Raw genomic sequence first — 22511 nt, 5'->3', positions numbered from 1 at the left:
AGAATATAGAGGATTTAAAGCAGATATTTATTGACAGAGATGAATAAACATTATGTTTAGGCTTAACATTATGTTCTTACCACATAAGTTTAGCAGGCTGTCCGTTTTTAGAAACAACAATCAAAAGCTTCTTTAGTGACACTCACAAACATCAGGGTCCGTTCATTTAAACACGCCAAATTGATTGAAAATCACTAAAATATGCGTTTACTCTCACATTTGTAAGGTATAAAGTAAAGAAAGAATATTAATAAACCGCATACTATGACCAACTTTATGGAGATGCAGATTTCATTTTCCAACAGGACTTGGCACCTGCACACAGTGCCAAAGCTACCAGTACCTGGTTTAAGGACCATGGTATCCCTGTTCTTAATTGGCCAGCAAACTCGCCTGACCTTAACCCCATAGAAAATCTATGGGGTATTGTGAAGAGGAAGATGCGATATGCCAGACCCAATAATGCAGAAGAGCTGAAGGCCACTATCAGAGCAACCTGGGCTCTCATAACACCTGAGCAGTGCCACAGACTGATCCACTCCATGCCACGCCGCATTGCTGCAGTAATTCAGGCAAAAGGAGCCCCAACTAAGTATTGAGTGCTGTACATGCTCATACTTTTCATCTTCATACTTTTCAGTTGGCCAAGATTTCTAAAAATCCTTTCTTTGTATTGGTCTTAAGTAATATTCTAATTTTCTGACATACTGAATTTGGGATTTTCATTAGTTGTCAGTTGTAATCATCAAATTAAAAGAAATAAACATTTGAAATATATCAGTCTGTGTGTAATGAATGAATATAATATACAAGTTTCACTTTTTGAATGGAATTAGTGAAATAAATCAACTTTTTGATGATATTCTAATTATATGACCAGCACCTGTATATGAGTACCACAGAGTGAACTTGCAGTATTGTGTTGAGTGTTTTAGTTTTGAGGCAGTGTCAAATGTACTCTCATGAGGACAAACTCCTGTCAACCCTAATGAAAAAAACAGCATATGCTGTATTGGTATGTTTTGATGCTGGTTTGTGCTGGTTTAAGCTCGTCCTTAGCTGCATGTGCTGGTCAAACCAGCATCAAAACATACCTAACCCAGCATAGGTTGTTTTTTCAAGCAGCAATAAAAGCATTTCAGCTGTACTTCATTGATAAAGAGTGTTGTTTGAATGTTTCATCTAATCCTGCTATTTGAATTAGTTGAAAAGACTAATTCTGTCAATATGTTCGCTACAGTATGTTAGAGGCTATCATTTATAGTATGCTGAACTGTTAATGAATAATATTTTAATAACCTTATATACATGGAGCATACACCTAGCACTAGGAAAATACAAGTATCGGATCGGCAGATACTCAAAATAAAATGACTCGGATGGGGGGGACACAGAAAATGACCTACGAGCAACATCACTGCCACGGACCTCTCCGAGTTTTTTTTTTTTTACAAACAAAGAGTATATTTGTGACGGCGGCACTAACGGTAAGAATGCTTAACGTCATCGCATAGTTTATGCATGACCACTGTTTTGTTTCGTTAATAATGTTTAATTACGTACGTTGTGCAAAACGGTTCAGGACAAGAGCTACAATGGCTACAAAAAGGTCACATAAAGCCATGTCGGACGCAGAATGGGTTTCTCGTCTGACAAAGTTTGCCAGCGCAGGAGTTTGGCCATCAGACGAAGGCAACAGGCCAGCTGCGAGGCAGAAGAAGTGGCACGAGATTTATCAAAGGGTAAGAGGGTGTTTATTTGACTTTTGCATGATGAAACAATGTTCGTTGACTTGCACGATGGACTGTTTACTGTATTTACCTAATAAAACCAACATATTAGCAGGTTTAATGTGTGAAAACTTTATACAAACCTGTAAACAAGGCATTGTTTGTAGACATGAATTGATTTCAGGTGTTTTGAGAATGACGTCATACTTTGCAACTATTGACTGCTACTGTACTGTTAAAGAAAGGGTGGGGGAGGGGTGTTCATTGAATAGGTGGTTTGAATTAAAGTGTAAAATGTCTTCCACTTGCTCTTTTCAGGGAGTTGCTCAGGTAACCATTATTGTTTAGTTACCAATGCATGTGTCGTGTACATTTGTGTTACAGATTGAAAAATGTCCAATGCAATCCCGTGGCCAGTTGACCTTGCTTGGAGCGGTCCAGAAGTGCACATGTGGTTTTCACTCTCCGAAGGTATCATTCATGTGAATGCGTTGCAAGTGTTTTTTTTAGCAAACCAACGTTCCTCTTTCAAAAATGTCTGTATGTGTTTGTTGTTGTTGTTGTTATAAGCAGCCCACTGGCTCTTCTGAACAAACACCAAGGGTCATGGAACAACAGCCTGCTGGACCAGCAGCACAGGACCAGAGTGAACCCCGGCCTCAGGCCCGGACACAGCCTTCACCATCAAGGATAACTTAGAGTTTGTCAATGGTAATAACAATTTTTCTATTTACTATATTTTAATTTGAATATACAGTATGTTTTAAAGTGTCAAATACTCTATTCTGTTGACAATTTCTAAAGTACAGAAAATGTTTTCACACCTGTTTGTCAGTTGTCACACCTTGTGGGGGCAGCTCTAGTTAGCTGATTAGTCAGTGTGAATGTCTCAGGTGGGTTTAGTCACATGGTCAAGAAAATGGTTGTGCTCAGCTTTTGGGTGAGGTGTCTTTACACCTTTGTGTCTGTTGTAACACGTTGTGGAGGCAGTTCTAGTCAGCCAGTGGGGCAGTTTTGATATCTTTGATATGCTCTCCCTATACCCAGCACCACTGTCTCTGTAAGTATTGGCATAATCCACATTGCATGCTATTAAAACACATTACACTCGCCTCCACTTTGAAGAGCACATCTTTTGATTCCAGGAAACCATACTGTAATGAAATAAGATCAGAACTGTACAGTAACAAAATGAAATGAGATAAACCATACAACATTTTTTCACGCTTTATTAAGTAGTCAACCATTTTTAACTGTGATTTTGAAATATTACTGTTTTTAATTTATTTTTGATCAAATAATTAAGACTTTGGTGAAGGTAAGAATCTAAAGCATCTTTCTGGTCACACGCCTCTGAACAGTGGTGTATAATTCCATCTAATATGAGTTAAAATGATTGGACAGTTATATTTGATGTGTTACAATTCACTGCATCTATTATAATCTTTTATAATTCACTGCATGATTATATAGACGCAGGACCCTGGAGTTCCAGCCTCTGTCCCCAGAACCACTCCAGATGTGACCGGTCCTGCAGAGTCATGCAGTAGTGTCTCTGTAAGTAATCTCATTTTTTTTTATTTTAAAGGTTATGAAATTTGCATATTAAATGTTACAGCTCATCGAAGTCACGCCATTTTGCTCTGTTCACTTTTGACATCTAATTTTATTTCTTTGAAATCTAATTTTATGTCTAGTGATGGGAAAAGGGCTAACATATTCAGATGTATAGAAATATTCAAATATTTAGAAAAAGAGATATGTTTGTAAAATTACAAAAAATAAGCTTTCCAGCTAAACGACTAAATGTTTTGTCATTTTTCCTTAACAGTCTGTTCCTTCTGGGGTATCACTGCCAGCTCCACCTGCAGTTCTGCTTCCTCATTTGTGGTCTGAGACCTTACCACCAGAGGATCACAGGTGGATTGCCGGCAGGCTTTTTAGAATGGGGTCCACAGGAAAGCCAGAGCTCCGTGACAACCTTCAGCTCTGGCATTACCCACCACAGCCAGCACTCACGTGCAATCAGGCTCCAGCTCCAGACAGATTTTTCGCCCATGCTCTTTTGCTGTGGATGCCATATAAGCTGTGGAGGGTCTAGGTGCTCTGTCCCAATCCTGCCTGTGGACAGCATCAGCTTACAGGAGGCGGTCTGCACAAGAGGGCACGGCAGGTTTTGGACATCGATAGGATGTACAACATGGTCACAGAAACCCTCATCTGTACCAAGTGCAAAGCCTCGCATGTGTCCTGGAGTCAGACTGTCCTGCAACAGCTGGATCTGGGCCATCGCTCTGAGTTTCGGGTCATCCTCACGCAGAAGTAAGTACACTTTTCTTCCACTGTCAGTATTTGCAAATACTTGATGTATTTCACATTGGATTTTTGCTTTTCCTTAGGTATGCCTGTGATCTGGGAGTCATTCGACGCCTGCGTGGCCTCGGCAACAGTCCCACATGGGTCGTCAAACAGCTGCGTGAGAACCACAGCGAGGAGTGGCTCCAGCTTCTGGCCCGGTACACCACCCAATGTGTGGACTTGGTCAACCGCCCTGGAGTGTTGCCAATAAAATTCCATGAGCCCCCAAAGCCTACAGTGGTGCCAAGCTGGAAGTGGCTCCTCACCGTTTACAGCCAAGACATCCTGACAAGGCTGGATGAAATCCATGCCAGGATAACATCCACTTACGGCACAGTGTTAAAGATGGATTCAACTAAAAAGGTCAGCGGTGGTGGATTTTTGTTTATGTATGCTGTTGTATGTTACATCACAGCATTCTACACTGTATGATGTTTACTACATTTAAAGCATGCTCCCAATTATGGCTATTGCAGGTCACCAGAAAGCTGGCAGGGACAGCCAGAGGAACGGGACTGTGGCTCACCTCTGTTGGCAACGAGTTTGGCCAGGTGCTCATCAGTGTCTTAACAGCCCAGGAAGGAGCAGGACTGGACAAGATGGTAGACGGTCTTGTGAAACGCTACCAGCAGGCCGGTGTGGATCCACCTGCCGTGTTGTACGTCGACTGTGGGTGCTGCACTGAGGTGGGAGAGACAAAGTTGAAAGCCAGGTTCAGTGGATGGCCAGATCTCCTGATAAGGCTGGACGTCTGTGATTTTATGCGCAGGATAGCCTTGGGATGTACGACCGACGCCCATCAGCTTTACCCCATCTTCATGTCACGACTGTCAGCGTGCATCTTTGAGTGGGATGGTGCTGATGTTTCTCTGCTCCGCAAAGCCAAGAGAGAGCTGATGATGTCCCAGGGTTGGCCTGCGCTGACAGATGAAGATGTCGACAAACACCTTAAGAGGGAAGAGTTGGCTCTCCATTGTCGGAGGAGGACCCGCGGGGAGGAGACTACCATCCTTCTCCTGGAAAGGCTGCTTGTGGAGCTCCTAAGCAGCAAAGGCAACGACTCCCTGGGTGTTCCTCTCCTGGACAGAGAAAGGATGGAGCACATTTGGAGGGTTCAGAAAAAGCATGTGAAATGCATCCAAGATCCCCCTGGTGTGGCACTCTATACAGAGACGGGGACCTTAACCAAGGGAGGTGTGCTTCTGAGGACATACAGATGTGCCAGAGGCTCCACTTCTCTCGAGTCTTTTCACTTACATCTCAACCGTTTCATCCCAGGTACGAATCTGCCACACATAGAATGCATATGTAGACAAAAGCATTAAGCGTGTGTTTATTTAAGACTCCCTTAACACTGTTGTGTCTGTTTACAGGGACCAGTGCCAACAGTCTGAACTTTCAGATTTATCTGCTGGAGGGGCTTCACAGGTGGAACCAGGACCGGGAGGCTGCTTCCTTGTCATCTGAACCATCAGCTTTGCGCAGCTACACAGGAGAACTCCTTCACTGTGCAAACTGCAATTATGAAAAGCTGTTTGGCAGGAAAGTGGTCCCCACGATTCGTCCCCCTGCACGTTACACCGGTAAGAGAACTTGTTATTGGTATAAACCTGCATTTATGTCAAATATCATCAATTTCATTCTCACTTGAACTTAATTCCTGTTTATTTGTTGTTTTTATTCCAGGTGAGCTCATTGGAGTGCAGTATTTGTTCCTTCAGACTGGTCAGGCACTGCAGGAAATGAACCCAGACTCTGAGCAGACAGCAGAGCTCCTTGATGACCTCAATGTGGAAGAGCGGGAGGAAGATGAGGGCTTCTGTGACATCAACGAGGATCACACAATAAGAGATCTGGACGTTGTTCTGTCACCACTTTCCACACTGACACTGGGTTCTTTCACCCCAGTCACAAGCAGTGCCACCTCTGTCCTGGGCTCCTCAACGCCGTCATTGGTCCCTCACACCAGTGTTCTGGCACAGTCCGCGTCCCCTGTCCCCTCTGAGCCTTCTGATTTACCTGTTCACTTGGAGTTGGAAGATGCAGGGCAGGAAGGCGATGGAGAGATGGTATGTTCCACTCCTGTATTTTTTTAATAAACAAAAATGCTAAAAAGAACAATGAATTATTGGCCAACATCTGCTTCTGTGCTGTGAACCCAGAGTTTCAACTTATTTGACTTAAAATTTACTCTTTTAGTAAGTCATTAGTAAGCAAACTGCATCAAAGTTATTATTTAATGTAACAGTAATTGTTTTTCAATAGGCTGTTGACTACCAAAATGTGCCTGGTTTTCAACATGTGGACAGGCTGGCGGAATATCTGGTGGAGCTCCGGGGTCACACAGTCCTCAGCCTGACCAACCAGGAAGCCAGCACCATCATTGGACTTTGGCAGAAGCTGGATGACCGAGACAAGCAGAGGGTGGTGTATGCAGCTCGGCACCAGGAGCGACTGCTGAGTGGGCGCTTCAGAACACCAAAGAGGCCCACTCACACCCCTGGAGTCGAGAGCACCACCAGATGTGTGCCGGGTGCAGGCAGCGTACCCGCTCAGTGGCCTGACTGCTGCCGTCTGGTGGAGACCATCTTCATCAGGCTTTGCACAATTCACCGTAGCCCCAAGAAAAAAGGAAAGGGAAGCCTGTCGAGATGGTCTCTGATCCTCCAAGACTATCGGAGGATAGGGCAGCTTGTGCTTGGAAACAGCATGGTAATGGAGGGAACATCCATGCAGCTGGTGGAGGTAAACCAAAACACCCTGATTCAGTGGCACAACAACAGACAGAGAGAGCAGGAACTGCTTGAACCTGAAGAGGCTCCTGAAGCTCAGGAGCCTCTTCAGGGTGCTAAACAGCTACGGACTGAGCCACATCAGCCAGCGGAGCAGCACCAGTACAAGCTACCCGAGAGCACGGCAGGCCAAGCAAAGCAGAGGCAGACTTCTGTTGGGCGACCCCCTCTCAGGCCCAAAGCACCGGTTCCAAACCAACCGTTGGTTACACCATCAGTATCTGAAGCATCACTGCAGATGGTGACCAATGTTCTTGTGCCAGCAGCAGCAGGTTTCCAGAGTGTGCCCATGTTCCAGTATGTGCCAGTGGTCCAAGGCATGCTGATGGTGCAGGGAATGCCATCACAGGTCACCGCCTCACAGCCTGCTGCACCCGCTGCCAATCCAGGTGCCATACCCAAGAGACCCTACAGAAGAACTGTGGAGGCCAACACATGCAAGAAGTGTGGCCAATTTAAAACAAGTGAAACAGGTCATAGTCAGTATAGGGGCAGGGTGTACTGCCCACACACTGAGACTGTTTCAAAAGAGGTATGGTTGGAGGAAATGAGAAGAACCATCTCCAAATAATGTGCAAATATAATGTATATAGTTTTATGTATGTATATAGTGTTGTTTGAACAAGTTGTTCATTGTTAATAGTAGTTTGTAGTTATTTTGCTTTTATTTGTTTTTAAAAGGCGTTATTAAAGGCTTTTTACACTTGTTTTTAAATATATTCTTTATCATTGTATTTGTTTGTCTTTTATTTATTGTTTAATATTCTATTTACCTTACTTTATTTACCTTTTTATATATGTGTTTTTAAACGTGTTATTTAACTTACTGAAAGTTTTAATTTAATATTCATTATTATCATTAATTTGATTAGGTGTTTTAGTAAAACACAATACTCGGTGCCTTGCAATAACATAAAATATAAATATATAAGAAGGACTATTTGTTACGACTATTGACAAAGACACGTGAGCAGAATATTTCAGATTATAACCTGCAAATTGAAGGCTGCACTGTTACTCCAACAAATACAGTTAAAGACCTGGCGTTATATTAGACAGCAACCTGTCATTTAAAAATCACATCTCAAATATCACAAAAACAGCCTTCTTCCACCTTAGAAATGTTGCCAAATTGCGAAATATTTTTTGTGTTGCTGATGCAGAGAAGCTCATTCATGCATTTGTGACCTCAAGACTTGACTACTGTAATGCACTGCTTAGTGGTTGTCCTGCATCATCAATAAACAAACTACAGTTAGTTCAGAACGCAGCTGCCAGAGTTCTAACCAGGTCCAGAAAATACCATCACATGACCCCAATGTTATCAACCCTTCACTGGTTACCCATTAAGTGTCGTATTGACTTTAAAGTTCTTTTAATTACTTATAAAGCCTTAAACGGTTTAGCCCCTACCTACATAACAGAGCTTCTACCACACTACAACCCATCACGCTCTCTAAAATGGAGGGTCAGACACACTCTCCCAATTTAAATCTAGATTAAAGACACATTTTTTCAGCCAAGCATTCACTTAATGCAAAATATGCTAAATAAACCACGGGGAGACTGCGTTTATTAGATATTATTTACTAGAATAATCTTGATTGTTCTATAAACACCATAGGCTGGTTTCCCGGACGGGGTTTTAGCCTAATCCCAGACTACTTTATAAATGAGTGGCATCTTGATCGAAAACAATTTGCACTTGAATATCTTAAAATATATCAGTGCGATTGTTTTGTCTCAAGATGCACACTGTAATGTTTGTTTGTAAAGCATGTTTTTAAAAACGCCTTAAATATCCTAATTTAACTAAGGCCTAGTCCTGGTTTAGGCTAATCCCTGTCCGGGAAACCGCCCCCATGAGCTGTGCTGTGTTTGACCTTTTTTGTGTTTTTCAGTTTCTCTTATTTTCTCCTGTAAAGCGGCTTTAGAACAATGCACATTGTGAAAAGCGCTATATAAATTGAATTGAATTTAACTATTTCTCTATTTTGTTGTTCTTGCATCGTAGGCATTTTTCAACATATTTTCTGTGGCTTGCATCTTTGTTATTTACAGCAAACCAACAATAATAATAATAATACCACAGAGCACAGGCATCTTTTATTTTTTAAAAACACAACCAACGAAATACATGTGTATTCTGAAAATAATGCATTCAAGAATTTCGTTTCAACGAAACGTTGTCTTTGGCTGGATTCGAACCCCAGTCCTGGCGAGTGCCTGCAATAGAAAACAATGTCATTTAAAGGTCCAGTCAGTGAAATCTAGCGGCAAGGGTGCGAATTGCAACCAACCGCTCACTCCATCCCTCCCGTTCGAAACACTACGGCTGACAGAACATGGCGAATTACATGCAGGGGGACCCGCGGTGTATGTAGATAGAGATAGCTCATTCTAAGGTAATAAAAATATAACGCTTCATTTTTATAAACTCTTTATACACTCTGAAGACATAGTTATGTTTATTATATAGAATTTCTGTCAATAGAGCCTCCATTTAAAGGTCCAGAAACACTGGACCTTTAAATGTGCGCTTTTTATTTCAAAACCTAGCAAATGCATCAACACTCGAACATTAGGGAAGAGCTACCTGTTAACTTGATATTTCACCCTTTCTTTCCCGCTTTATGTCTTCCCCTTCTCTTTTTCTCTCTTCCTCCTTTACCCCCTTCTTCCCTACCTTTAATGGACTAGACCACTCGGCCACGCTACCGTGAAAGTGTTCCGCTCGTGGAATGTACACATTAAAGAGCGTAGGGTTTATACAGTATATGAACTGTTATTATATAACTTTGATGTGTAGGGAATTCTAATGCTCAACCGGGTTAAATGAATCAAACACAGATGTTTTTAAAACGTACTGATTCATACAACCCTTATGTAACCGATCGAGTAAATAAATCCACAGAATGATCGATTCACGTTACTAAAAACAGAAGCAGGCGGACAGGAAACGTGAGTGAATGGGGTTCATGAAACATATCGGTTTGATAAAGAACGCAATTGTCATTAAATTGCAGTGGACATGCAACAAATGTTCATGATATTCAAGCCCTAAGCACGTAAGTGGGACGTAAGGAATGCTGACTTGAAAAGCAAGAATGTAAAAATATCTTTGGGGTTTGGGGCGGGCAGATTTGTTCTCGCTCACGGTGGCTACGTGCAGCAGGTCCTCACCCGTGTGGAGGGCTGGCCTACTATGAAGAAGGTTATGAAACTGAATCAACTAACGCGTCATGTTTATTAGATCAGTTATTAGCTCCTGATTGGCTGAAAGCCAGACTGTGGCGCGCGTACGTTCGAAGGCTTGGCTCATAAATATTAAAGAACATCTTTGAAAAGCTAATGAATATTCATAAGCTCACCCTTCGCTTTAGTAGAATTCGCAAAGCGTTTCCTTGTAGGATTATCCACGACAGCACATGGCTGCCTGTGAATAATAATTTGATGTATTTGTTCTTCGTACACATACATTCGAGCGGCGTTGATAAAGACGTTTGTTCTTGCACAATTCACAGCGAAGTACCCGCCAATTCTCTGAACGAATGTAAGGTTTGTGTATTTTGAGAAAAGTCCACTGGAGGGCCAAAGCAGAGGCCGCTGCGCAGAACGGTCAGCATATGACATCGACGTATCGCGAGAGCTGAGCTTTCTACTTCCTCTCGCGATAGGTCGTTGTCATACGCTGATCGGCCTGCGCAGCGCCGCATGAGGTTGAACACGCCTTGTGTCAATGTTGTGAGATCTGAACGTTTGCTGTGTGCGTCGGTCGGACACATCTCGCATTGCTGTCAGTGCTGAGGGTTTGAGACACTTCACTTCGGATGCTTGCCTCAATGTTTATTTTTCTTCCTGTTTAGGGTGTGAAGCCGTTACGATATACGTGATCACGCTTGCTCGTGTCATGTCTTCAGGACGCAGTCCGCATTCATCTGAATGTGAGTTTTGTACACGCGGGCTTGGTGTTTTTTTGCAGTCTTGTGTTGTTCTTAAACTCTTAGCAAAGTCAGTGAAGCCTGAATATGACAGAAAGTTTATTTAAACCAACGCTTTACACGCGCCGTGCCTCGGTGTTTGAGTCATGTTTGTAAATACAGCAGCTCGTGTCTTCTCTTGACTACAGTAAACATCGTACAACGCGTATATTTGCAGTAAAACTGAGCTCATTCAAATGGTAATCAGTCCGCCATTAACTGTGGTCTATTCATTCCATTGAGTACTGACGAGCCTGTGACCCCTGACCTCTGTGTGTGTTGTGTAGTATAGCGTGTTGTTGGCTGCAGGAGGAGTATGATGATGTGTGAGGAGGAGCTGATGTTCAGTATGGAGGAGGTGGTGGGGGTCTCTGAAGGCTCCAGTAATAACAGATGTGTGAAGAGTCGAGTGTGTTTTGATGATGATGAGGAAGACGATGAAGATGAGCTGTTTATCTGTCCCATCACCGATGACCCCATACACCCAACCAAAGACACCTGTGAGCGCCAAAACCACCAGCAACAGCAGCTGTCCGACTCTGTGCCCCAAAACTCCTTCACATACAGAGTGAGTGTTTCAACTAGTCTCCTATTTCTGTTTCACGTGTAGAACACTGTCTAGTGTGTACTACACTATATCTTCATTGACTTCTTTATTCAACTAACATTAATATATTTTACCTAAAAAAAAGAACAAGATGACATTTCTTTGATTTACTAACTGGTGCACAAGATTTATGAATGAAGGGAATGAAGGAGTAAGTCATGTGTATGATACTTGTTTCTGCATGTCATGTGCAGGTCTTGGTAAGGTTAGGGTTAGGGCTCACTCTCTCGTCTCATTTCTACACAGGCTTGAGACTCTTTCACAGTTTGAGCTCTTGTGGTGTCATTTATGTCGTCTCACACTGTCTCATGTGCATGTGCTGAAACAAAGTGGGTTTGTCTATTCCTTCTATTCAGAACACAAATGAAGAGGTGTTTGGCTCTTTAACTGAGAGAGGTCGGGTATGTTCACTACAACTTTCTTCATCTTCATTCAGCTTCTCTTGTGTCCCTTTGACCTCCAGCCTGGACCGCACGCACACACACACATACACACGGTGACACGAGTCCCCATGTGTTGTGTGCATTCAGGTTTAGGTCCCCACCGGGATTTACAAACATGAACACACACGCGCACACACATGTGTGTCTGGTTTATTATCTCCGTGGGGACAGTCCATAGGCGTAATGTTTTTATACTGTACAAACTGTATATTCTATCCCCTATCCATAACCCTTTCCCTAAATCTAAAGATCATAGAACACTTTTTGCATTTTTAGATTTTCAAAAATTATCATTCTGTACAATTTTTTTAGCTTTTTTGCCAATGAGGACCTCAATTTTGGTCCCCACAGAGTCCCCATGTGTTGGTGTGTATTCAGGTTTAGGTCCCCACCGGGATATACAAACATGAACACACATACACACACCTGTGTTTTACTTCTGTTTGCTCTTTCACACCCATCCTGTACTTACTTCATCATGATGATTGGTTTCAGTTCTTCAGTGTTGGTTGATGCTGTGAATGTAGAGTTAGTTTACACTATGAAACTGCTATACACACTAAGTATAAATCAGTAAAGGTTCAGTCTTGAATGTAACATCTGACATATGATTGTAATGTAAATACAGGACAACACATTTTTGTTTTTCTAATAAATACACAAGTGTGCAGACGTGTACGTGAGGTTAGGCCCTGGACACAAATGTGATTTCTCTTTACGAGACGCAAGCCTCATGATGGATGGATTATGTGTGTTCTGGATATTTTGGGATGTTGTGTCAATCCTGTAAAAGGACAGGACTGCTTTACTTCACAGTAAATCACAGTGAGATCCTTCATGTCAGTGGTGCAGATGTTATTCAGAATGGACGTGAAACTGAAGTCATCACAAAACATCCTCTCTCTCTCTCTCTCTCTCGCTCTCTCTGATCTTCATTTATTCTCTTTCATTTCTGCTTCACATTTCTTTTTACAGCTTAACCATTTCCCTCCTGCTTTCTTTCTTCCCCATGATCACAGCTGTGTGTGTACAGTATACAGTATGAAAACAGGTTGTGGATCATCATCATGATTATTTCATGCAGATATATGATGATGACATGTGCAATCTGTGTTCTTCTGCATAGGCCACATGGAAACATGCCATAGAGAAAGCCAAAGCCATGCCTGATCCCTGGGCTGAGTTTCATCTGGAGGAGATGGAGACGGAGCGCTGTAGTCGCTACAGGTCAAACACACACACACACAGTGGCCATGAGCACATTCAATAAGAAACACACACTGTATGTGTTCTATCAGAGATGTGTGCTCTATCTGAATCTAATTTTAACCCGTTGTAACTTCACACTTGAGCGAGTCATGAGCTGAAGTACACTGTGTTCAAAATGAACCAGCACACGTTTACTTATGTAAACAAACATTCGTGATGTGATTCTGTGTGTGAGAGGCCACGATTCTAACAATCTCTTATTCCGTTCCACATCTACAATAACCTGCTGTCAGAGATTAAACAAACACATGTGACTTGATTTACTTCTCACTCTTCAGATATAACGCTGTTACTGCTGAATGGGCAAAGGACGAAATATTCATTAAGATTTCCACTCAGGTATTTACACGCGCACACACACACACGCACATGCACACACACACTCACACACACACACTCATATGCACACGCACATGCACACGCACACACACACTCACACACACACACACTCATATGCACACACACACGCACATGCACACACACACACACACACACACACACACACACTCATATGCACACACACACGCACATGCACACACACACTCACACACACACTCATATGCACACACACACGCACATGCACACACACACTCACACTAGGGCTGTCACGATTATTAAATAATCGTCTCATCGCGATTGTTTGACCTCATCGCGATGATTTCGGATCATCGCAATTATCGCACATCTCTATAGAAGACACTAGGGGGAGCTGTAGTGCATCTGCATATTGCATATTTTAGTGTATATATTGTTACTAAAGCATGGTAATACTTGTAAAATGTACCACCACAACACAATCACTTAAAAAAAAAACTAAAACATATACAAATTACCTGCAGTACAATTTAATATTATTTAAGCAAATCTCAGTGTGAAAACCAGTCTACCAAAATTTCATTAACACACAAGTAAAATTTTACTGTAGTCTTGCAAGTGAGAAAAAATTTGAAATCAAATTTTAATGGTGGCTTCAATTCACACCTGATCAATTTACTTCATTTACAAGTATTTGGTGGTTGTATTATTGACAGGTAAAAGCCTAAACCTTAAATATATGATGACCCAATTTTTTCTGATGTATTTTCAAGAAAAAAACATAGTCTTGTATTCAGAACAATATGGTCGTTTCAATCGCTGAATCAAAAATGAATGAGAATTAAATGTCAAAGCTCAAAAACAGACAATTAATCGCCATAATCGCAATGATTTATTAGACAATTAATCGTCAATCAAATTTCATAATCGTGACAGCCCTAACTCACACACACACACACTCATATGCACACACACACGCACATGCACACACACACTCACACACACACACACACACACGCACATGCACACACACACTCACACACACACTCATATGCACATACACTCACTCTCTTGTGTTGTGCTTGAGTTACAGGAGTGGATGTTTCTGTGTGATATTAATAAAATAAGAATGCTTGAATGTGATTTTTTTCTGTTTCAGTCTTTTGGGAAAGGAGCCATGAGAGAATGCTACAGAGCGTAAGCACACACACACACACACACACACACACACACACACACACTGGGGATGATTTTGTTAATGTGATTTTTCTTGTGCGCATTAAGACTTGATTTGATATTTAATTTTGTCCTGCATCTTTGTGCATTTGAGCAGTTCATTATCTTGAACAGACAGATGGTCTGTAGAAAACTGTGTTGATTCTGGTTGATCTGCAGCTTGTTGTGTGTTTTTATTCACAGGAAGAAGTTGTCCAACTTTTCTCACCGCAGTAACTGGAAATCTGCCTCAAACTATGTGGCTAAGAGTTACATGGAGACGGTGGGTAGAGAGGTTTATTTTGAGGACGTTAAGTTACAGATGGAAGCCAAATTATGGGGTGAGGAGTTCAATCGCCACAGACCTCCAAAACAGGTGCGTCTTCATAAACCAATGTGAGGTTAACAAACACGCAGGTGCCTGTGTCATTCTCAAACGTATCCCATCATTCTCAGGTGGACATCATGCAGATGTGTGTTGTGGAAATGACCAGTCGCCCTGGAAAGCCTCTGTATCACCTGGAGCATTACATCGAGGGAAAGTACACGAAATATAACTCCAACTCAGGCTTTGTGAGGGATGATAACATCCGTCTGACGCCGCAGGTACGGTCCGTCACGTGAAGTGTCACCACCTCCACAGCTCATCCGCTCTGCTTGACGCTTTCTTCTCCTGCCTCAGGCGTTTAGTCATTTCACATTCGAGCGCTCTGGACATCAGCTGATCGTGGTGGATATTCAGGGTGTTGGAGATCTCTACACGGACCCTCAGATCCACTCTGAGAAGGGAACTGACTTTGGAGACGGCAACTTGGGTATTTATCATCTTTCTGACACGGATCTGAGCTGTAGAGATGATGATGTTGATGATGTTGATGATGATGATGATGATGATGATGATGATGTGTTTCAGGTGTGCGTGGCATGGCTCTTTTCTTTCACTCTCATCTGTGTAATAAGATCTGCAGGAGTATGAGTCTCGCTCGCTTTGATCTGTCTTCAGCTGAAAGCGCTCAGCTCGACAGCACCAACAAACTGCTGGTGAGTGAGTGAGTCACAGACTTCCAGAAAGATGGGTTTGCCTGTTTCTGTTGCCGAAGCATACAGCGTTCAATGTGTGGAAATGTTGGACGAGTGCGAGAGAGATTTCTTTGTCGTTGTGTTTTGTGAGCAGCAGTCGGCTCAGACGGTTCTCCGGGGATGTGAGGAACACTGCGGTTCTCCCAGGGTTCGGACCGTGTCACTCGGTCACATGCCACTTCTCCTGTCCCGTCTGTCGGAGACCTCATCAGTGGATGAGAACAGCGACTCAGACTCAGTTCCATGTTCTCCTTTGAGTGTTGGTGTCTCTATAGGCCGCTCATCCATGGGTAAGAGTCGACCACACTACACAGCCAAAAGAACACACACACACATCACCCACGGAAGAAATCACAACTGAACTGAACAACTGCATAGAAGTCAAGTTCTAAATGTAGGGTCGTGACAAGCCTACACACTCGTCCTGTCAATCATCATGAAGAGCAGATATAAGCGTCTGTCGCCGCAGTCTCAGAGGAAGTGACATCATACATGGACAGAAAAGATTGTCATCTTGAGTGAGAGAAGTCTTGTCTTGTTTTTTTGGGTGAACCGTCACTCAGATTTGTGTTTATTTCCAGGCTGGTCATTTATGAACGAACACATGAATGCGGATCATCAGGTGAGTGTTTCTGTCCCAGCGGATATAGAAACACAGGTTGTGTCTTCAGTAGTGATGTTGTGTTCTTGTGTGTGTAGGAGTCAGAGAACGGAGGAGACAGCGGTTGTCCCAGTGAGAGACGCAGTGAAGGAGACGCCGCTGAACATCAACTGCCACCGCAGGTACACCACATCACAACACAAACAGTGCTGAGGAAAACTACCTGAATGACTCAAAACCACTCCGCAAGCTTCAAGGATGCTAGTTATATACAGTACACACACACAGCCGTTTTGAATCCACTGAGCAGAAAGCATTCATCAGCAGGAAGTGGAGAAGTGTTTGTGTCATCGCTGTAAGCATCATACCACAGCAGTGTAGCGTTTCATTGAGGAGAATCGCCAGCACATGTGACGGCTGACACTCATTCTAAACTGTAAGGTCATGAGTTGAGGATTTATGATGTGTTTGTGATGCGTCATCATTTAGGGTCGTCCTCCGAACAGCAGACATTTCTCTGAATCGGATGAAGACAGTGTTCGTCGGGTAACTACAAAAAACCCCACATTTCTCAAGATCCCCCCTCTCATTACTGATCCCAGATCATTCATTAACTACTGTAGTAGAATAGATCTCTTCATCTGAACCTGTCAAACTCATCCTCATGTCCTCTCTCTGTTCTGTGAACATCAGTCAAACATGTCATTTCCTGTACATGACAGAAATCAATGATCAGCTGATCTTCCTTCATCTCAAACCCTGCATGTCATCTCTTGCATGTGACTTTGATTTATTTGTGTGATTTACTCCAGCACGTGAGACATGTGTCAGGCCTTTCTCTCTCTCTCTCTCTCTCCATCACATGAGAAACCTGGAACAGATTCAGCTCGTGTTTACACTGTATTTGACACGGGACAGTAACGGACAGGTGACAGTATAACAGCACAGCGCCGATGATCACACACATTCATCACAGAACACTGCGTGCGTATGATGGATTCCATCTAAATATTTGACACATTTATCACATTTGGGTCCTCTGTCACACGTCTGCAGTTATTTATGACTTCACAAAATCTACACAATGTTAAAGGGAAAAATCATCATTTACTCGCCCTCAAACCTGTAGAAATGTATTTGTTCTGTTAAACACAGAGAAAGATATTTGTAAGAATGTTAGCAATTTTCGGTTCTGTGACATCATCCACTACCATAGTAGGAAAACAAATACTGTATAGTTGTTTTGTTGTGTTGAACACAAAGTGAGATATTGTGAAGAATTTAGGAACACAAACAGTTCTCGAGCACCTTTGACTACCATTTCATTCGTCCTACTACGGCAGTCGATGATGTCACAGAATTTAAAATGACTAACATTCTTCCAAATATCTTTCTCTGTGTTCATCGGAGCAAAGACATAATTTAGACTCGAAAATTATGTCGGCATTAAGGGAATAGCTTTGAAATGGTTTAAATCTTATTTATCCGACCGTTTTCAATTTGTAGCAATAAACAATGAGGTGTCACGCAAATCGCAAGTCCAGTACGGTGTACCATAGGGCTCAGTCTTAGGGCCTCTGCTCTTCGCATTATACATGCTACCTCTAGGAGATATAATAAAGCGACACGGAGTTAGCTTTCACTGTTATGCTGATGATACTCAACTTTATATTTCCTCGAAGCCTCATGAAACACAGCAGTTCCATCGAATAATGGAATGCATAGTCGATATAAAAAACTGGATGAGTAACAACTTTTTATTACTGAACTCGGACAAAATGGAAGTGTTACTTATTGGACCGAAAACTGCTATAAGTAACAACCAAGAATACTGTTTAACTATTGACGGATGTTCCATAAAACCCTCGTCGTCAGCAAAGAATCTTGGCGTTCTATTCGATAGTAATCTGTCATTTGAGAGCCACGTCGCCAACACCTGTAAAATTGCGTTTTTCCATTTTAAGAATATATCTAAACTACGTCATATGCTGTCAATGTCAGATGCAGAGAAGTTAATTGATGCATTCATGACATCAAGACTAGATTACTGTAATGCACTGTTAGGTGGTTGCCCTGCAGGCTTATTACAAAAACTCCAATTGGTCCAAAACGCGGCAGCTCGAATTCTTACACGTACAAAAAAGTATGAACATATTAGCCCGGTTCTGTCAACCTTGCACTGGTTACCTATAAAGCATCGCGTTAACTTTAAAATCTTGCTTATTACCTATAAAGCCTTACATGGTTTAGCTCCTCAGTACTTGAATGAACTCCTTTTGTATTACAGTCCTTCATGTGCATTACGCTCTCAGGCGTCCTGTCAGTTGGTAATACCTAGAATTTCAAAATCAAGTGCAGGTGGTAGATCCTTTTCCTATCTAGCGCCTAAACTTTGGAATAGTCTTCCCTGCACTGTCCGGGAGGCAGACACACTCTGTCAGTTTAAATCTAGACTAAAGACGCATCTTTTTAATCTTGCATACACTACTCTTCCATAATATAAATCTTCAGAGGGTTTAGGCTGCATTAGTTAGATCAACCGGAACCAAAAACACAACTGATGTACTTGTTGCATCAAAGAGTACAGAACAGTACTCTACTCTCAGCCAGTCTTGTCTCATTGTTCCAAGATTACCACAGCGAGCAGGATGCAGTTCATGGCCTGACCTGATGGTAGAGTGGAGAATGGGAAGTGGGGACCTGACAAGAGCTGAGATGATAGAGCTGGATAAAGAAGGACGCGGTCTCTTGACATGTCTTCACCACAAAATTTCAAATGCTATTAGATTATTAATGATAATCTTAAAATATAATTTATTTTATTATTAAGTTTATTTATTTTATTTAGCCTTGTTGTGCAAGTTCTCTGGAGCTTGTGCAGAGGCAGCAGCTTTTGCCAGAGGGGAACTGGAATCCCCTGGTTGGGCCTGGGTTCTCCTGAGGTTTTTTTTCTCGATTAGAGTTTTGGGTTCCTCGCCACCGTTTGCATACTGTTTTTGCACTATCTGCCTGACCGGGGGGGCTGCTTTAGAATTTTAAAGTTTTACTTAATTAATATTGCATATAGGAATTTATTATCTGTTATATTTGACCTGTGCTTCTCTCTCCTTTATCCTAAATGTGTGCTCTCACTGAGCGTGTGTGTGTGTGTGTGTGTGTGTTTGTGTGCGTACTTGTCTGTGTACGTACGTGTGTGTGTGTTGTGTGTGTGTGCGTGCGCATCCGTGTGTGTGTGTGTGTGTGTGTGTGTGTCTCTATGTCTATGTGTGTTAGTACGTGTGCGTGTTGTGTGTGTGGAGTGTTTTGTGTGTGGGTGTGTCTGTCTTCTGTGTTTTCAACCTTTTCTTGTTTTTGCAGGTACAACTTTGATTGTTTTGCTTGTAGTCAATGTGTCTCATGTACAGCTGCTTTGTAACAATGAAAATTGTAAAAGCGCTATATAAATAAAGTTGAGTTGAGTTGAGTCAAAGTCATTTGTACAGGTATGAAATGACACGAGGGCGAGTAAATGATGACATAATTTTCATTTGTGGGTGAACTGTCCCTTTAACTTGTTTCTTACACTTTTAGTGTCCACGATACACACAGTCCAGGTGAAGAGTGAATGGAGAGAGGTGCAGGAGAGCTGAGAAATGATCTGCTTGTTTCTTGTCTTGTGTATTGTGGATATCGTATGTTTCAGCTGACAGAAGAGAAATGGACGTTTTATCACTCGTCACGCTCACACATACACCGAGCGTCATGTGTGGCGATGGAGGTGGAGAGACTCAACTCGATGGTTGTTGAGAGAAAAATCGGTAAATCCATCCTGGGCAAGGTAAGCCTGTGAGGCGTGTGTTGGTGCTGAACGCTGAATAGATCGATGTTGAGGCTGTGTCTGTGGATCAGGTTCATCTGGCTATGGTGCGGTATCATGAGGGCGAGCGCTTCTGTGAGAAAGATGAAGACTGGGATCAGACATCAGCTCTCTATCATCTGGAGACGGCCGCTATGTGTGGAGAGCTGGAGGCTATAGTCGCTCTCGGCCAGTGTTATCTTCAGCTTCCGCATCATATTCTACCTGAGATTGAGTTACAGGTCAGTCCTTGCATCATACACGCGCACAAACACAACACACCTGATCACATCTACATGTTACCAATGGGTCACTCACTCATTCTTTATTCACATCAATCAAGAGAAAGGAATATGTTTGCACAACTATATTTCTCTGCAACATTCAGATCAAAATATATTGTAGGGTCATCAAGTGATGGGAAACCTTTGTCCAGTAGTGTGTAAGCCTCTTAAAGAGCAGATCTGTGCTTAGTTTACAGTCCTTCCATGTCATATTCTGTAGAACGTGTGATGGTCTGTAGTGATGATCAGCTCATGAACGGTGTAGATGTTTATTATTTACAGTCTGTAGAGATTCAGCAGCGGCATCTCATGCGTTCAGCTTGTTTCAGATGTTTATGTGTAAAATCAGAACCGATGACCTGAATGGATGGGAATCAATCACAATCTCATGTGTTTTTGTGACAGGCGTCTGAGGACAACAAGAAGAAAGGTTTCCGTTTTCTGCTGCAGGCCGCTGAGGCCGGAGACAGACCCAGCATGATTCTAGTGGCACGAACATTCGACACGGGTCTAAATCTTCCTTCTGATAGGTGAGAAAGTCACATGTGCTAGTGTTTCAGTCTATTTTCGAAATGTGGTTGAAAAGTTTTTAATAGGGGTTAAAAAATAGATTGTCTGGCAAAGGAACATTTTTCAGTCCGTAGGCAGATTGTTGGCATCTTGAACTGAGTCAGTCTGTCATGACAACACACAACACAACACAACACAACACAACACAACACAACACACACAAAGATGACTTCTACAGTTGTGTGTGGGTCATTCCTACTGTTCGCCTCCATTTCAAAGTAATAACTTTCCATAGAAAATGTAGCATTTTATAATCATTTCAGTAGAAGGAAGGCTTATTAAACTATAAGAAAAATATACTGGCCCAACTCAGGATCTTAATACGGTGTTATGATTTTTTACCTGATTTTTCACATGTAACACCGGCCAAATGTCCCCCTGTTACAGGACATTGTCATCTCTTTTTTAAGTGTTTAGAATTCATAGTTAATGACTTTACCCTGCAACTGTATTATTAATAATAATATAATCAATAAAGTATAACTAAACAAGCATTATCTAAAAAAGCCATGTTATGTTTATGCCACATCGTAATTTGGTTGAGTATATTAATGCAGTTTAGTCCCATTTTTAAGTGACCTCATTTTGCCTATTCATTCAAGTAACCACAAAAACGTATAATGTATATTGATTTTATTTAACTTGTATAAAAACTACACAGTGAACGGGGTGGACAGATGAGAAACAGGGTGGACAATAACAGGAGTGACATTTTATGCTAAACTCAGCCATAGTGAACAACAGGCTAGCACATGGTAGCCATGGAGGAGGATTTTTAACATGTTTATTAATATTTCTCAGGATTACAAAAGAACTTGTTTCCTCTATTAATAAGCATAACAGAGAGGAAATGTTATGCTTTACGACATCAGTGAACTATTCTGAGATGTAAAAGAAAAACCAAATAAAAGAGTTATACTTTGCTTCTTGTAGATGATTTACCTCAAATTGTATGCTACTTCCTTCCTGAGAATTATGTGACCAGAGCAACCAGGGGGCGTGATCAGAGGCATTACATCAGTGACGGGGGGAATTCATATCAGGGACACAATATACAATATATTAATAACAAAACATACCATGCTGCAGAATATTATATACAGTGAGGGAAATAATTATTTGATCCCTGCTGATTTTGTAAGTGTGCCTGCTTTAATACTCAACTCAACTCAACTTTATTTATATAGCGCTTTTTACAATTTTCATTGTTACAAAGCAGCTGTACATAAGACATATGGACTATAAGCAAACCAATTAAAGTTGTACCTGCAAAAACAAGAAAAAGGTGAAAACAAAGAAGACAGACATACAAAACACTCCACACACACAATATGCACACGTACTAACACACAGACGCACACACACGGACGCGCACGCACACACACACACACACACACACACACACACACACACACACACACACACACACACA

At 42.0% G+C, this 22511-nt stretch overlaps 2 protein-coding genes across 6 annotated transcripts in view; both read left to right on the top strand.

Annotated features, from left to right (window-relative positions):
• Window positions 1–3213: 3213 nt before the first annotated feature.
• LOC130569327 (uncharacterized) lies at window positions 3214–7567 on the top strand. Its single transcript, XM_057358915.1, has 7 exons — window positions 3214–3287; window positions 3562–4052; window positions 4130–4451; window positions 4565–5366; window positions 5462–5671; window positions 5775–6157; window positions 6354–7567. Exons 2-7 carry the CDS (start codon window positions 3922–3924, stop codon window positions 7449–7451), a joined length of 2946 nt encoding a protein of 981 aa, XP_057214898.1. The 5' UTR covers window positions 3214–3287; window positions 3562–3921; the 3' UTR covers window positions 7452–7567.
• Window positions 7568–10640: 3073 nt separating this feature from the next.
• Window positions 10641–22511, top strand: part of eef2k (eukaryotic elongation factor 2 kinase) — a 17894-nt gene continuing 6023 nt past the window's right edge. Inside the window, exons 1-18 of one of the 5 annotated variants that reach the window (XM_057358621.1) lie at window positions 10641–10824; window positions 11010–11060; window positions 11148–11428; window positions 11824–11868; window positions 13037–13137; window positions 13458–13518; window positions 14654–14691; window positions 14914–15085; window positions 15166–15315; window positions 15392–15524; window positions 15623–15750; window positions 15884–16079; window positions 16371–16411; window positions 16489–16572; window positions 16880–16936; window positions 20073–20207; window positions 20279–20467; window positions 20915–21039. In XM_057358621.1, the coding sequence (XP_057214604.1) occupies window positions 11177–11428; window positions 11824–11868; window positions 13037–13137; window positions 13458–13518; window positions 14654–14691; window positions 14914–15085; window positions 15166–15315; window positions 15392–15524; window positions 15623–15750; window positions 15884–16079; window positions 16371–16411; window positions 16489–16572; window positions 16880–16936; window positions 20073–20207; window positions 20279–20467; window positions 20915–21039 (1907 nt within the window). In that variant the 5' untranslated portion in view covers window positions 10641–10824; window positions 11010–11060; window positions 11148–11176. The remainder of the gene's footprint in view (window positions 10825–11009; window positions 11061–11147; window positions 11429–11823; window positions 11869–13036; window positions 13138–13457; window positions 13519–14653; window positions 14692–14913; window positions 15086–15165; window positions 15316–15391; window positions 15525–15622; window positions 15751–15883; window positions 16080–16370; window positions 16412–16488; window positions 16573–16879; window positions 16937–20072; window positions 20208–20278; window positions 20468–20914; window positions 21040–22511) is intronic. The other 4 variants (XM_057358620.1, XM_057358623.1, XM_057358622.1 and 1 more) reach the window with 4 other exon arrangements.

The sequence above is a fragment of the Triplophysa rosa genome, linkage group LG18 (assembly GCF_024868665.1).
Source record: "Triplophysa rosa linkage group LG18, Trosa_1v2, whole genome shotgun sequence".
In the NCBI taxonomy this organism is placed as follows: domain Eukaryota; kingdom Metazoa; phylum Chordata; class Actinopteri; order Cypriniformes; family Nemacheilidae; genus Triplophysa; species Triplophysa rosa.
The sequence above is the reverse complement of the archived record's forward strand: the minus strand, read 5'-3'. Positions and strand labels throughout refer to the sequence as shown.

Excerpts from the sequence above, each read along its gene's own strand:
- LOC130569327 (XM_057358915.1), top strand. The coding sequence starts at position 3,922 with ATGTACAACATGGTCACAGAAACCCTCATCTGTACCAAGTGCAAAGCC. Across the intron at positions 4,053-4,129 it reads CGGGTCATCCTCACGCAGAA|GTATGCCTGTGATCTGGGAG; the intron begins GTAAGTACACTT and ends GCTTTTCCTTAG. Across the intron at positions 5,672-5,774 it reads TCCCCCTGCACGTTACACCG|GTGAGCTCATTGGAGTGCAG; the intron begins GTAAGAGAACTT and ends TTTTTATTCCAG.